Genomic DNA, 15,580 nt, shown 5'->3' with positions numbered 1-15,580 from the left:
GGCGGAGCCGCACCGGGGCCCCGACAGGGCGGGCACGGCCGGCTCCGCCACGCTGCCTCCCCGCGACGGCGCGGCCTGCGGCTCCTGCTGCCGCCTCGGCCTTGCCCAGAAGGACCCATCGGCCCCGGCCGCCCTCCTCGGGGCTGCCCGACCCCCGGCTGCCGCCCCCGGGGGGCTCCGGCCCGGCCGCCTCGCCCACACCCGTACCCTCCCGCTCCCACAGCGAGCGGACACGCTTAGCCCCGCCGCAAAACGCCCCTGCGGACTATGCGGGTGCATTTTGATTGTCACAGCCAAAACGGTAACATTTCTCCGCCTTTTAATGGATTTCCCCCCATTTTTTTTCTCCCAGGGCTTTATCGTGAATAAAGACCCCTAAGGGGGCCTGAGGGAAGGCCGTGGGTGAGGGCCCCTCGGGACCAGCCTGCTCTTTTCAGGAGAGCCCAGGGCTCCGTGCGGGGGCAGAAGACCTCCAAAAACCTCAGGGACATTTTTGTCTCAGAGCAGGGCTCGTTCTTCAAGGGGTTTTGAAACCCTCGTTATCTTTAAAACCCAGGAGGATGCCGGCGGCGCCGCCTGTTCGCGGGGAGTTACCTGGTGTCACCATCGCTTCCAGCGGGTGGTCACAGCCCTCGGCAGCCCCGGGGCGAGGCGCCCAGCCCTGGGCCGGCACAAGCCCGCGGGCACTCGCCATCCATCGCCCCGTGGCGCGGGGAGGTGCCCGCAGGCAGGGGCCCAGCTGCTGGAAACGCGGAACACATGCTGTGGCAGCCGCAGGGCATCCATCACGGGCACCCTGCACCTGTAGAAATTTCACCTTCACCGGTGTAAAGCTTCAGAGATGCTTTTGTGTTGCTGGTATTTCAGAGATGAGCAAAATGAAACTACAGGATTTGTGAAGATAGGGATATGCTGTTTCTGGGGGCAGTGAGAAGGATGGGATTGAGCACAGCCTGGAAGTCTGGAGGCTCGGGCTGTTCTTTGACAGGATGCAGAGGTGTGTGTTCTCTATGGAGGATGATGCATGGGTAGGATCAGCAGCATCAGAGATACCTGCTGCAATGTGTTTACTCCCTGCCTCTCCTGGTTAGTTCCTGTCCCAACATTCTTGTGGAATATGTCAATGCTGCTGCCTTCCAGTTTACCTAATCCCCCCTTCCAGTGTCTCAGGTCATCCCAGTGTGCTTCATAGCTCCATTAATATTTCTTGTTTGGGTTTTGCTTATCTATTTAAATAGAATCTCATGCTTCTGGATATCACATAGGACACATTAAAGTACTTTATTTTTCTGAAAGCACAGAGCATCTCCTGTGCTGCAGGCTGGCAGTTTTCAGATGGAAGCACTATAAGTCACTAGCTACAGGTTTTTATTTAATACAATGGGCAGGTCTCAGCAAGGATGCAAAAAGTATACAATTGGGAATTTTCATTCCAAGTTCTTGCCTATGCAGATCATCCACAAGCCATAAAATACATGGAGATTAACCCTACGCTGCATCAGATTATGCATTTTGAGTGGATCGGGATTCAGCTGCTATTGTGAAAAGAATATCACCTTTATTCAAGAATACAAACTTTTGTTGGTGCAGGAAGGGAGAGCAAGATCATCAAGAGAAGAGAAGACACATTCCAGGCTGCTGAACAACTGCATGCAAAGCTGACATACCAATTTAGGTGACCAACAGATAATGAGTTTCTTTTGATGGTTCAGCAAAACAGAGACAGAATGGAAGTATGACAGTTTGTATCAACTTACCATCCAGGTATTTTGAGATCTTTCAGAAAAACATTTTTCTAGGACTGTCTTTTACTCTACAGCTGTCTGTGCCAGTAGGCTGCGACCACACTTTTTTTGACATAAAAAGCTCCTTATGCTGGTACTAAACTCTGAGCATCTCTACTGAACTCTTAACAAATTTTTTGGGGAAAAACCCCAAGAAAAGCATTTTCAGCAAAACTACTGGCACAGGAACAAAAAAAAAAAAAATCCAAAACAAAATAAAACAACGACAAAAAAACAACCCCACGAAACAACCAAAAAACCTGTTATATATTAATTTAGCTAATTCTACTAAATGCAACTTAAGGCTGAAATTGTACTGAAGTTTTCCCATAGATTCCCAGGCAGCCTGCATTAGTTTTAGGAATGGATGGGAATTGCTCGTAAAAGGAGTTACATAAGATGGCTCTTTGCAATACCAGGGATCTGAGTTCAGTGACTCAGGGGATCCTTCTGGATCCGAAGTATCTCTGTGAAGACTGTAAGGTTGCTGGCAACAGCCAAACACACAGTGACACTTCATTATTTTATCAGTGGCCTGCAGTGAGTGGTTCCATATTTTCTTGCCTGAGCCAGCAGCCTCCTCCTCTCATCATGAACCCATGCTTCTGTCAACCTTCCTTCCCAGCTCCGTTCCTGTTTCTGCTATCTTCATCTTCTGGGCAAATCCCATGGAAGAAACAGAGAAGGATCTTGTTTCTGTACTGGCTTCTCTTTCCCACTTCCTCATCTTTATTACCAGAGCAGGAAATGTTAACTTTATTTTACATATATTAACACCCCTGAGGAAGCTATATGTATAGGTGAAGGACAGGATATGGAGTAAGCTGACAGATGACTTCTAGAATCAACTCTGTGTCTGTGCTTGGGGAACATGATGCTGACAGATGCAGGAACCGGGAGTGGAACATCAAAAGGCTGCCTAGGTAAACAAGTGCACCAATTCCTTCAAAAGCATTTAATTGACACAAGCACCACGAGAAAGTGGCTAGGGCAGACACATATGCAGGTATCTGGGAGAAAACTATCAAAAGAGCAGAGGTATGCAAATGATGGATTGCACATGCACAGGGCAGGGGGCACCTTCCTTTTAGTTGGAAAGAAAAGTAACGTGAATTGCAGCTGGTATGCTGTAACTGTAGACATTTCTGAAGCCAAGTTTTGTTGAAGATGAGCACAGTCGGCCTTAGATGATCTTCTCTTATTAAGGTCTGTGAAAGGAATTTTGCTCAGCCCAAGCTCTTTTCTTCTTTATAAAGTAGTGCAGTGACAGTGTTGCCAGAAGAGACCACTGGTTCACACTGGTCACTGGTCAGTCTGCATGGAGAAAGGGAATTCACTCTCCTGGGCAGTATCAGCATGTGTAGTTGAGAAGAACCACTGCCCTCAGGACTGCTGACCAGAATGCTCAGCCTGGAGACACTTGATGACTTGAGTTTGAGAAAAGGGCAAGCAGTCATCGATTTTCGAGCTTACACCAGATTTAGCTGGCTTTTGTTGTGTGTGGCTGGTACTAGTTACCAGAGGATTTGTACTGTGTGTTGGAAGAAGAGCCAGCCCTAAAAGCTATTATAGACAACAGACACAGAAAAGATCCATTCCAGACTGCATCTCAGCTGCCGAACAACTGGATGTGAAGCTGTCATATCCTTTTAGATGATCGATTGATAATGAGCTTCTTTTGATCTGCCTGGAGCACAGAGAATTACCTTCAGTGCCTGCCTCTGACTTGCAGGGGGAGGCTTGAAGAGTTTAAGCTTCCAATTCACCAGGAGTTCAGGGGAAAACTGTTTCCATTATTAGAACATAATTTTAGCAAGAAATTAGAACTTTGCTGTTAAGCACGCCAATTTCTTTCTTAGTTCTTGAGCTATTTCTTAGTTTATAAAGTTTTATTGTCAAGTAGACAATGACAACAGTGCACCATCTGCAATGGTAAAGCATATGCATAGGTCAAGGAGCTCCCCAAAACTCAGGCTAGTGAAAGATGAAGGCTCTGCTGCAGTTAGCAGCAGGGAATTACTTTTGATTTGGATCTTACATGCTGTTTTTATACTGACTGGGAGGAGGGGATAAGGACATGCACAACAAAGTTATTGGAAAAAATACGTGGTCACTGGAACCACCGCAGAGTTACCTGCCTCAGGAAACACAAAAATAAACAGGTAACTGCAGTTAGGAGAACAGACAGCAGTTTTTTTCCCCAGCAGTGAGATGAAAAGAGCAATCGGCAGCTCATGAGCTTGGAAGAATTTTTTGGAAGGTGAAACAAAGGCCTAAGTCCATTTGCTGGGTAGACAACAAAAAATTTTGCTGTTGATTTTGAGACAGAAAGAATAAAGCCATATAGACTGCTTTTTTTAAAAAAAAAAAACTTCAAAAATTCTCTTCATTAGCTCTGACCTAGGTTTGGAGAGTTTAACTGAGAGTTCTGGTGTTTTGGGATGTATGCATGTTCATACGTAAGGAAGGCAGAGGGGCTGCATTTGCCTCCCACGTTCATATGGTGAGTTCTTAAATGATTGCAGAGAGGCAAAACTGAGTCATGCAGTCTTCACTACCTGAAAGCAGAGAGTCTGACTAGGGCCACACATCCAGGGCAGAGTAAGATTGACAAAAGTAGATGTTCTTACTCTTGCACCTTTCTACCCCTTCCCAAAGAAAGGAACCCCTTTCCTCCACTGAAATTGGTGGGCCCATGCTGAGATAGAAGTATTTCATGAGAAAGATGGACTGAAGTCAGAATCCGGTTCAAACACATTCAAGTTCCTAGCAGCATTTAGGTCCAAAACATGGGTCCATTTCTGGGCTTCTGAGCCTTAGACACAGAAACTGGAATCCAGATCCTCATCGTGCCTTGCACACGTTAAGCCTCCCAGCACTGGTCCAGATAATAGTAACGAGTCACCATCTGGCTGGATTTTACGGTTTGATGAAGTGCTCAGTTTTAAGGCAAGCACGTGTCTGGCACCTGGGGACTGTGGAGCCCTGATCCCAGTTCTGGCACAGTTTTTCTGTGGCCCTGGGCAAGTCACGTCCTCTTCAGAGGAGGGGATTCATCAAGTGCCCCATGGCCCTGCTGAAACGGCAAAGGGCTGTAAAACAATCCTCAGCTCCAATGGGAGGAGAGGCCGGCTGGAGGCACTCCCTGCCACAGCTCCAGAGGCGCTTGTGCTGAGACACAGCTGAGGAGGGCTCCTGTGAGAGGGCTGCAAGCCAGTGACCTTGTTTCAAGGCCTATGCTTCCACTCACTAGGGCCATCCTCATCCCCAACAGCCTTGGGGCAAAGTACAGTAGTGTTTTTAGCCCTTCTAGTTTAGTTTTGCAGCTGCGTGACACCAGTTACTGTCAGGCCTTACAGGTGGTCTGAGCAGGGCTTGCAAATTCATTGCCAGGTGCACAGCACTTTTCATTAATTTGCCATTTGTTACCACAAACCAGTGAAATACTCTTCAGTCTTTATAGGATTTTAATTATTATGTATTCCCATTTTGCTATAAACCACAGATATTTTCTTTATTTACCATTAGAAAACATGAGAAGAGACATAGTAATTTCTCATCATCATGAGTCTATGTTTTTCATTGGTTTTCCTCCCTTTTAGGCAAGAAATAAGGAGTCCAAATAATTAAAAAGCTCACTTTGCTGCACATTGAAGCTTCTTTGTAAGAAAAACTCTTAACAAGATATGGGCATTACAAACAAAATCAATTGTGCGTAGTGGGAGCCCTTCCTTTACTTTCATCTTAAAATTATTACATCTCAGTATGCCTTTATTTCATAATATATCCTCTTTGAATGGTTTGAAAATTGGCCAGTCTGGTTTCATTTTCCTTTACAGTTTGTTTTTCTTATTTGAATGTTTGGATACATTTACCTTAAGAAAAAAATAAACATTAAATACCTGTAAGAGTTACATAAATGATCTGAAGTGAAGCTGTTTCTCCGAACTCTGAACTAGTGCCCTGTGTTGCTCTCAGCTCCAGAACTGGCCAGAAGCCCTGTGCTTTGCTCTCTACACCATAGCATTCTGCAGCTCAGCCCTGGCTCCATTCTGTTTCTCACAACCAAACAGTAGGGCTGGACATGTGCAGTATTCATTAGGATACATAGCATATAACCCTTTATCTGCAAAGCAAGTGATAACTTATACTACATGGAGCTAGGTATCTTTTCCAACAGTAGCACACAGCTCTAGCTCACATCAGAAAATGGATTGCATCTGGTATGGGACTGATGCTCAAGACCTGGGCACTATATACAGGGAATAAAGAAGATGCAATGGAATGGAAACCTTGTGGTACTTTTCTAGCCACAGCTCTTAGAGCTAAAGCCTTCAGATTTTGTCAGGTGCTGTTCAGAATATGGTATCTAATTCAGTAGTTAGACAATGATGGCAGGGTTGATCTGGGCAATATAAGCAATGCAGCTATGAGCTGACTTAAGACCTACTTTCTGAAGGCATCCACAGTATAAAAAGGGGGGGAGGGGAGGTTGTCTGGGAAGATCATTCAAACCGCTGCAAGGATGAGGCTCACCAGAGGAAAGTAATGTGACAGCTCTGGGGTTCTGTATTTTACCTCATCAGTCCATGCATTATCATTTTTCCTGACTATAGTAGGATTCCTTCCATGAATTGCCACTTTGACCAACCATATTTCAGGAATCCACAGCCATTTGTTCTTTTTCTGCTGCTGGTTTTGTAATGCTTATTCCACTGCCAAGAGATTACTTGTAGGTGTCAATTATGATGGAACATAGGCTGCCTCCTAGAGAGACAGAAGAAGTAAACATCAGTTTCAACCCAGATCTGCACTCAAATAAGCCTCCAGTGTAGGCACAGGCTTAGATCAGGCAGCAGTGATGTATAAACACAGCTGATGTAGGTATCACCAGAGTAGCTGATAGTGGCTTACCCTCACTTACTGCCCGATACATCCAATTTCTATACTTTACTGGATCTATCAATCATTCTTATGGCTGGTCCTTTCTTCCTAAACCCCAGCTATTACAGGATATCCTTCACCCTCAAAAATCCATTCACCCCCATGCTTCCATCAGCTTGAGGTGAATGAGCTGCAGGGTTCCTCCTCAGAGCTGCACACAGACCTTTTCTCTCAATGAGGTTACTCATGAGCACATTTTTTGTTCCTCCTCCATCTCTGCTGTAACTGCTTCAATTTCCACACATGCAATATACACATTGCTTAGTCTTTCATGTCCTGCAGCTCTGACCACCGAACCTAGGGAGAGGACTAGGGAGCAAGGACCCTTATCCTCAGCGTGTTTCTGTGGTGTCCCCCAGCAGCCGCAGCCTTAGAGGCTCACTCCCTCTGCTGGTGCTCCCGAGCCGCAGCTGGGCATCTCAGGCACCAAAGCAGAAGTTGCTCATTCAGTTGAGGCTTTTGGTTAACCTCTTCCTCCAGTGTGGAGGATGTCACTCTCTCATTCTCTTAAAACTCTTTTGTAAATAACCCTGAGCTGTCTGGATGCTGGAAGAGGTGCTTCAAGTGCTTTTCCAATCCAGCTTGTGCTGTGTTGACATCTGTGTTGTCACCAGTCCAATTGCAAGAAAAATGGGGGGGGGGGGGGGAAGAGAAGGAAAGTAGAATGTATTTCTTCAGGCTTGGTTTTTAAGCCCAAACACAAAAGTTCAAGTTTAGGCATTAAGTGGAAGGCTAAAAAGAAATCTGCTCAGGCTAATACTCATCTAAGATCAGAGCTAAGAGAACAGAAGCAACATTATTGCATGAGCAGTGTCAGGATCAGCAGGATCATAAGGATCAGCATACAAAGTTCAGACACATGAGGAGCCAAAGAACATCTCATGACTTCTACACCATAAGCAGTGTTCAGTATCCTCACTGAGCCAGAGTGCTGCTTTTCACTGAAGGAAGTCTGCATGTTGATGTCCTTTGCTTAAAAAGTTAACTGAGTAAGGGCTCATCAGTTTAGAGTACTAAATGATTCTTAGTTCATCCACTGCTTTAGTTCTAGGTCTTAGACCTCATGAAAACAATCCAGCTGTTCCCCTTCTAAATCCTTTCAGGTCATTCAAACCTGCTTCAGTGTCAGAGAAGGATTTGTTGTTCTTCATAGGTTTGGTTTTGTTTAGTTCTTAAAATGTTTTAGCTATGTTAATATTTTAAAAGAAGTTCTAGAGTCCTATGACAAGCACACTAGGTAATGATCATTAACTGGTGTTTGCAGCCTGTCTTTTCAGGACTTTGAGCCAGTGTATTATCAGATCTGCTACCATCAGCAGGAATGGAATGGATATCTGTGTGCTGTATCATGCACTTGCTACACATGCAGTCACCTCCTCCCCTGAACTTCACGGAGACTGCCTACATTTAGTTGGCAACATACTACCTGTACAAGCACACCACTGCTGGCACACAAATGCACCTGCATGTTGAAATCTCACTCAAAATGTCTGATCTCAAGCCCTTGAGAAAGTAGTTCCATTTCTCGAACACTGACACTATTTTAGAAAATTTTAACACTTTAATGAGCATGCTTTAGGAACAGAAAATGGTTTAGACATTTTAACACCTTACCATCCTTACACAACTGTTAACATATTCAGCCAGTATTATTTAAAACATTTATTACAATGGTTTGGAAAACATTTTTAACCTCTATGAATAAGATGTGTATTTAGCTCTGCTTATGACTAGCACAGCAAAGATCTTTTTAAACACAAGCATGGGATTTTTTGAAGTGATCCAAGTGCTTTGCTGGACCATGGCCTTATTCCTCAATTCCAAACATGTCCTGTTCATGACTAATCCAGGCTTCAGAACTGCTCCTGGTGTATTTCACTGACAGACTCATCCATGTCAGCTTAAACACAAGGAGGATATGTAAGAAAGATTTCCTACTGTCTTGCACCTCCCTTCATTCAGATTTTAGAGTTTATTCCTGTTCACCAAAAAAACTCCCAGTGAGATATGCTGGATTTTCATATAATTCCTTAAGGTACTTTTTTGGGGTATTTTTCATCTTGTTCATTCATTGTACTTAGCGAGTTTTAGCCTAGGTATGATGTTCATGGACTGCAGCTCTTGGAATAAGAGTTTACAGGCATAAGGTATGCGCAGAGAAGACACATGACATGAAGATTTGCAGTAGTGGCACCTAGGGAAATAAACAAAAAGTTAAGAGTTGGTCAATAATTTCTGCTGAAAGAACCCAATTTATAGCCACTAGCCACTGTTGTTTTATCCATCTACATTTAAACACTTGCCACGGTCCTAGAAACATCAAATGCTTGAGACACATTGTAGTGCCTAAGTCATAGCTTTGAAGTCCTTCAATAATCAACAGGAGCTTAATGTTAAACCTGCACTTTTCTAGGAGGGCAATCACTCAGTGCTCTGGACCTAACAGGACTGACTTCTGCTTCTTTAGCACTCGCATAAATGTCAACAAATTCAGCACTGCACAGTGACAGAAAGGAGGTGAACAAAGCCAAGTGCTTCTGAAAAAATGGTTACCGGTCCAATTTCCATGCTACATGTATGTCACAAAAAGAAGAGTCAGGAAGAAAGAAGGTTTCTAATATGCAATTTCACCCTATAATGTCTCAAATCATTACACTTTCCAGAAAAAAGGCCCTTCTCATCTTAGATTTTAAACTTCAGTCAGCACAGAAACTCAGTAAAATTGCTTTAATACAATATCTTGGTGCTCTTTGCTCTAATGATCTTAAAATTCAGAGAGAAAGGGTTTTTTTTTGCCAAATAGATATAACCGTGACTATATAAGGAATAAATAGGCTAGTCAGCCATCTTTACAGTATTTGGATTCAAATTCAGTGGTGGTAGAAAATATTTCTTATAAAAACCCATTTCCAACCTCCCTATTTCTTCATTCTCCTATATATTATATTTTCTGGTTTTGGACAGTTGAGAAAGCCACTCCTTTGGGAACAGAGAGTGACTAAGCACTTCCTAATGGTCTAACAAAACTCCTTTTTTTTTGCTCCTGTGTTTCAAATTTGCATTTCTGCCATAAAGTCATAACAGTCTGAAGATCCAATTAAGGAGGAATTAGCAAAACTCCTGCAGGCTTCCATGGTACAGAATAAGGCTCACAGTCAATGCAGGTTTATAACTACTCCCCTAGTCCCTATTTATAGGGACAGGTACATTCTATGGTAGGTGGAAGTGACCTCAGTGGGAGCCGTTCTCCAGCAATGGCAAGCACGCAATTGCTTTCTATAGGAGAGACAGAATTCCTTGCAGGCCCTGGAAGCCTGATGAGACACAACTTCTCTGCTATAAGCACACGTCTGGCGTCTGATTACACCTCCTAGGGACTGAGGAGCAGAGATTACTCACTGCACCCAGGCTCAAAACTACACCATTCTGGGCCTGCTTTGTACTTGATGGGGACCACCCAGAAAGGTGCAGTAAGCACAAAACTCCGTCAAACAGAGATCACAGAAACAAGCACATTAAAGACCATTTAGTATTAGAATTGACACTACACTGGTCAGAAAAAGGCAACTGTACCATTCAAGGCTGGATCTGGACCAGAAATAAAATTTTTCTTCATGTATAGTTTAAAATTCAAATACTTGAGAGATCAGAATAAATTATCATCAAAAAGGGCCAAATCTTGCTCATGGCATTCAGTGCAGTTATGCTCCTAAGCACCTTTCCAACAGCTCAGTTGGAAAATCTGCATAAACCCATGTAAATCATAGTAAGTTTCAACCACATTTTTAACAGGGACAAATTCTACCACTGCCACAAGAGTTCCCCTCCCCTGTGAAAATACCAGTTCAGGCCCCAACACTGATCTGCTGCTACTATCTTGCAGAAAAACATACCCAGGAGCTAGTCCTTATCTGAGAGGAAGGGCTCATCTCCCATAAGCCAATTCCCTTAATGCCAGCTATACAAACAATGTTTCTAAAAGGTTTCTTGCAGCAATGTCTTATTAATGCCTGAGTCACTGAAAAGGCCCATTTGGAAGTTTCTCTTAATGACTTCGTCTCTACTGTGATGCTCATTACTGGGCCACTTACCTCAGATATTGGTAGACACAGTATAAAATTCAGCAGAAGCTCTCTTATTGATTACTCTCACACATCAGACAGCTTTTCACAGAATCAGATTGCAAGAATGTCTGGCTCTGTCTGAGACAGTAGCTTCTTTCACAATTATTTAAGGAGTTAGTTAACTTTGCTACGAACTTAAAAAAATTAATTGTATTAGCAACATCTTAAAAATAAAGTTCAAATGCCTAATTTTCTTCAAGGTACATTCACTTTCTGTGGACTCTGAAAATCTTCATGGACTGCTCTGAAAGTAAAGGTCTTATTGAAAAAATAATTGAGCTACATTTGCAAGTGAGATTTTTTAAGGGCAATGCTTTACACAGTTAGAAGTGGTTGTTTCTTTGATTTATGGCATGTTCTTCCTTTCACATTACTTAGTGCAATTGTTATTTGCACTGCAGTAGTTCTGAGAGACCTGGGTCGCAAAAAAGGCCTCCCCTCTTACGTACACTGAACACACCCTCAAGAAAAATAGGACTTTCAAAAAGGGTTATGGCCAGAGGGACAAGAGCCAGCAGGACCATGCCTAGCTGAAAATCACCGATTTCAGGATGCCCAGAGAAGGGCTCATCTCTCCTCTGGATTACATGGGTTTACCCACCTCTGTCTGAACATCTGCTTCCCCAGGAGCAGAGCTGCTGCTGCTGGGAGCAGACAAAGGTGGTGCTTGGTTTCTGGCCAGAAGCCACATGCTTCAGAAGAAAGGTCTGACCAAGGGCAGAAACAGTAGCTGTCATCTTTACACATCTACAAACTCAGAATACAACTTACTTTCCTACTTCATTACATCATAGAAAAATCACACTTGAGACAGTGAAGCGAATAAAGTCCAATTTCCTGTCCCTCCCATTAAATTAATGCTGATATCCAAGATGTCTTAAGTTTCCAACTATGGCTTTTTGAGGTTTAGAAATGAATCTTTCTCCTCCTCCTTTTAATTCTCTATCTTTTCCCAACATAAATATTAGAGTACCTTTTATCTTGAATGTGCACCATGTATTTTTTCTTCCCTTAGTCATGGGATTTCAATGTTCTTTGCAAAGCTTGCAAGAACATTGTATCTCAAACTCCTATTGGTCTCGCAAGTCTTTTCTGCTTGCCTAAACCAAAACCAGGTCAAAGCAAAACATCTCCCTCAGAGACCTCTAAGACTATAAAGAGAAGTTTGCTTATCTTCCAACAAGAGTGGGTATTTTCAGCATGCTACAGGACAACTTTCAATCTAACATCTCAAAATTGCTGGAGAGATGAGACAGTTAAGCAAAACCCAGCTACACATGGTGAGTTACACACAGCTTTTTCATTTAGTTTAATGCTTCCCCTACATTAAAAACCAGTTTGTTTTCAGGAGATCAGCTCAGTACTGCGTTAGTACTGGCCTCAGAGTAAACCAGCCAGCCTAGAGAGAAGTTTCCTAGAGACAAGACATTCAGGCAGAAGCCAACTGGATTTCCACAAGGCAGCTGCTTGTCTCTCAAGCTCCAACATGGGATCAGTGCACTTGCCTGATGCTTTGAGAAGGAACTCCTTGTTTCACAAGATTACAAAGCAAAAGGCATTTGGGAGGGGAACAGCCAAAGAAACCCAAATGCATGGGATTATGAACACTGTAGCTAGAGAACAAGAAAGCAGTAGATATTGCTTTCTTCTCCTATTCTTCTGTGCCCACTTTTACTCTTCAGCCTTGTGAGGTTCAACATGGCATTGTAGCAGGAAGATGTGTGAGTAGCCCAGCCAGTATCCTCATTTCTGCTGGCAGAACCATCCAGTACATGGACACTGCTGCTCTCCCCATTTCAAAATACAGATGATATATGGGATTGGGTGCTTAGTAGTCCCTTGCAAGGGTGGGACAGAAGGTCAGTACTGGAATGGAAGGTCAGCAGACAGACTGAAGGGAACAGCCAAGCTGTAGAAGACAACACCTGTGCCCCCACAACAGGAGAGATCCCTGGCCCACTGACCACACACTCAATTCAGCCAATTTTGAACTTTTTGATTAAAGTGCATGAGATTGTTAATTGGTGCCTGTGAGCTCTTGAAAACTGAGAAGCACTGCAACCAAGGGCAAGGTTCTGTTACACAGAGGCACCTTACAACTTACCATCCAGAGTAGCCTAGCAAGCCACACTGGCCACAAACATCCACTTCGAACGCATCACTTGAAATCATCAGCCTCTCCAACAAAAGCATGCTGGCTCCATAACCTATCAAACAATCCCGTTCCATCTCTCCAAGACGTAAACCACCGTCACGGGATCGACCTTCAGTGGGTTGCCTTTGAAAAAAATATTTGAGAAACGCAGTAAGTACTCCAAAACATGCATTCTATGACTCCAGGCTGTCTTCAAACTGTAGGAACAACACAGGGTTGATGGACATTACAAACCAGAGCTGCTGATCTCACAAATGAGTTGCTCCTGTACCTGCAATATGATGCAGTTCTGTAAGTGGCAACTGCAGCACCAGGCCACAGATCTTTACCTCTCAGAATGCAGCTGAATAAGTGAAAACAAAAAGATGTCTAAGAGTATCCAAGACAATCTGGACACAGATTTGGCATTTTTCTTGATGAGACATTATTGTTTGTAGCTAACAAAATGAAACAATATTCAGCAGTTAATGAATCAATCATCAACCTAATGCTTCAGCTGAACTACAGCTAAGACTAATTTCTAAAATAAAGATGGTCCTGATCTGTGAGGGAACACCCAAATAAGTCAGCAAATGAGTAGTATATATATTGCTAACTCATTACTGAAATGCTATTTTTTTTAAGTAACATTTATCCAGTTTATTTTTTTCATGTATGATGGTTAATAGACTGATTTTTGTGTTCTATAGGTTGCTCTACACAAGTCAAACTTTTATTTATTGTCTGAGGAGACTTCCTGTCCTTATGATGCTAGAGGAAAATTTTAATAAAGCAATCAAGTATACATTAAAGATTTTGAAGTAAAAAAATAAGGTACTGTATATAATCTAACATTAAGACTGCATAAGACAATCTTTTTGTTGGACACAATCAAAACTTTTAACCTCTTGTCATTCTGCAAGTTCATAGTATCATTTCTACTCTCATATATCAGTACCATGATGTAGTATGTAGGTTGCAAATATCAGAGCAAACTACGAAACAAAAACAATCCTGAATTCCTACAGCACTAATATACTGCATGCATTTTAATGAATATTTCCATCTTAGTATATTCCCTGAAACATGACAGCAAAGAGAAGGAATTTAAAAGAAGTTACTGAGCTTCACTGCTCCCCGAAACCTCATGTTTATGTGCTGTTTCTGACACTTGTAGCAGTGTAATCCACCTAAAATATTCAATGACAGATCTGGCCCATTACTTTTGGAGTTTATTTTGTTTCTATTATTTCTAACAACTGAATTTTTTAAGCTTACTAAAGATAATAAAAATAAGATTTTGCCAACTTGCTGCAAATCAAAGGAAATAATGCCTTCAACATCTAATAATCTTTTGTAACACGTAAAAACTAAGCCTAATTACCAGATCAAAATACCTTCTAAAGATACAAGTTGTATTTGTTTTTAGGGGCAAGTAGTTTCTCTTACTCTGACCACAGCGAAACCTTGAAACGAATCTGCTTGTAATTCAAATTGTCCTTTTCATTCATATACCCTTCTGTTTTTCCCACTGTTGGGAGAATGGATAGAAGTTGTTTACATCCTGATTAAACTCCCCAGGGCCCCCTCCCCAGATGATGGCACCATCACTGTTCAGATGCTGTTTTAAAGGCTAACCCTGTGATGAATGCAGTTTCTCTTGTGAAGTGCCAAGAGGCAGATTTTAAAAGCAGTTTGGACCTCCAAGGAATCAGGTATTTACTATGGTGCTAGAAGTGCCCGAGCTGTTTTTATGAACTGACTTCTATAATATTATTTAATACACTAGTCTGCTTTCAGAGGTTTCACCTGGTGCTGTTGTTCAGGATAAAATAGTTTTAGAAATGTAAGTCCAAATAAAGTCTCACTCCAATTATGGCAAGATAAAACCTCTGGAAGTAGTATGGGGCCTCAACACCATGCCTAGATATGCCATAGGTCTTCCAACAGATCCAGGGTGAACATTTTCAAGGCAGATGAAATTCCATTAAAAAAATTACAAAAAGCTCCCCAAATAAAAAAAATCCAACTTGAACCTTTAGCTGTCAAATTTCACTCCCACTGGCTCTGACCTCATTGAAAGAAAACAAAATAAAATTCCACCTACCTAAAAAGTAGTCTTCTCTAAAGTACCAAAAATTTCAATATTGAGATTGAATATTGAACTTTGAAATGAGTTTATCTTCTGCTTCCTAAGATTATCAGATTATTCTGCCAGCTCACACAAGGTTTAAAATTCTTCATATAAAAAGTTATTTAAAATGTTAAAACAGTACTTATAAAGCATCTGTGCTTCCCCTTTCCCACTATACACATGTACACTGCAGCTGTTGCCCTGGGCGACTAACTTCTTTCTTTGTTCTAAATATAACATCAGAAAACAAAGCAGACTCTTGAAAACAAGATTGGGAATATCAAGAAGAAGAGATATTTTTAGTATTAAGGAAATATGTAAGTTCCTAAAATCCTCAAATGCTAAATAAAATGCATGATACTTTAAATAAAAAAAAAGAAGTGATCTTCATTCAACTGTTGCTTTTAGAACAAAAAAAGCATAAAACAATTAACTTCAGTGTTTTTAAGCACATTAAGAA

General features: G+C 42.2%; 1 protein-coding gene across 1 annotated transcript in view; it reads right to left on the bottom strand.

Annotated features, from left to right (window-relative positions):
• Positions 1-8,269: 8,269 nt before the first annotated feature.
• The window catches only part of POLR3B (RNA polymerase III subunit B), a 73,617-nt gene continuing 66,306 nt past the window's right edge, over positions 8,270-15,580 (bottom strand). The window contains exons 27-28 of the mRNA XM_005491177.3: positions 12,957-13,130; positions 8,270-8,922 (exon numbers count right to left, since the gene is read on the bottom strand). Of these exons, the coding sequence (XP_005491234.1) occupies positions 8,793-8,922; positions 12,957-13,130 (304 nt within the window). The 3' untranslated portion in view covers positions 8,270-8,792. The remainder of the gene's footprint in view (positions 8,923-12,956; positions 13,131-15,580) is intronic.

The sequence above is a fragment of the Zonotrichia albicollis genome, chromosome 4 (assembly GCF_047830755.1).
Source record: "Zonotrichia albicollis isolate bZonAlb1 chromosome 4, bZonAlb1.hap1, whole genome shotgun sequence".
Lineage (NCBI taxonomy): Eukaryota > Metazoa > Chordata > Aves > Passeriformes > Passerellidae > Zonotrichia > Zonotrichia albicollis.
Note: the sequence above shows the minus strand (reverse complement) of the source record. Positions and strands in the feature narration are given on the sequence as shown.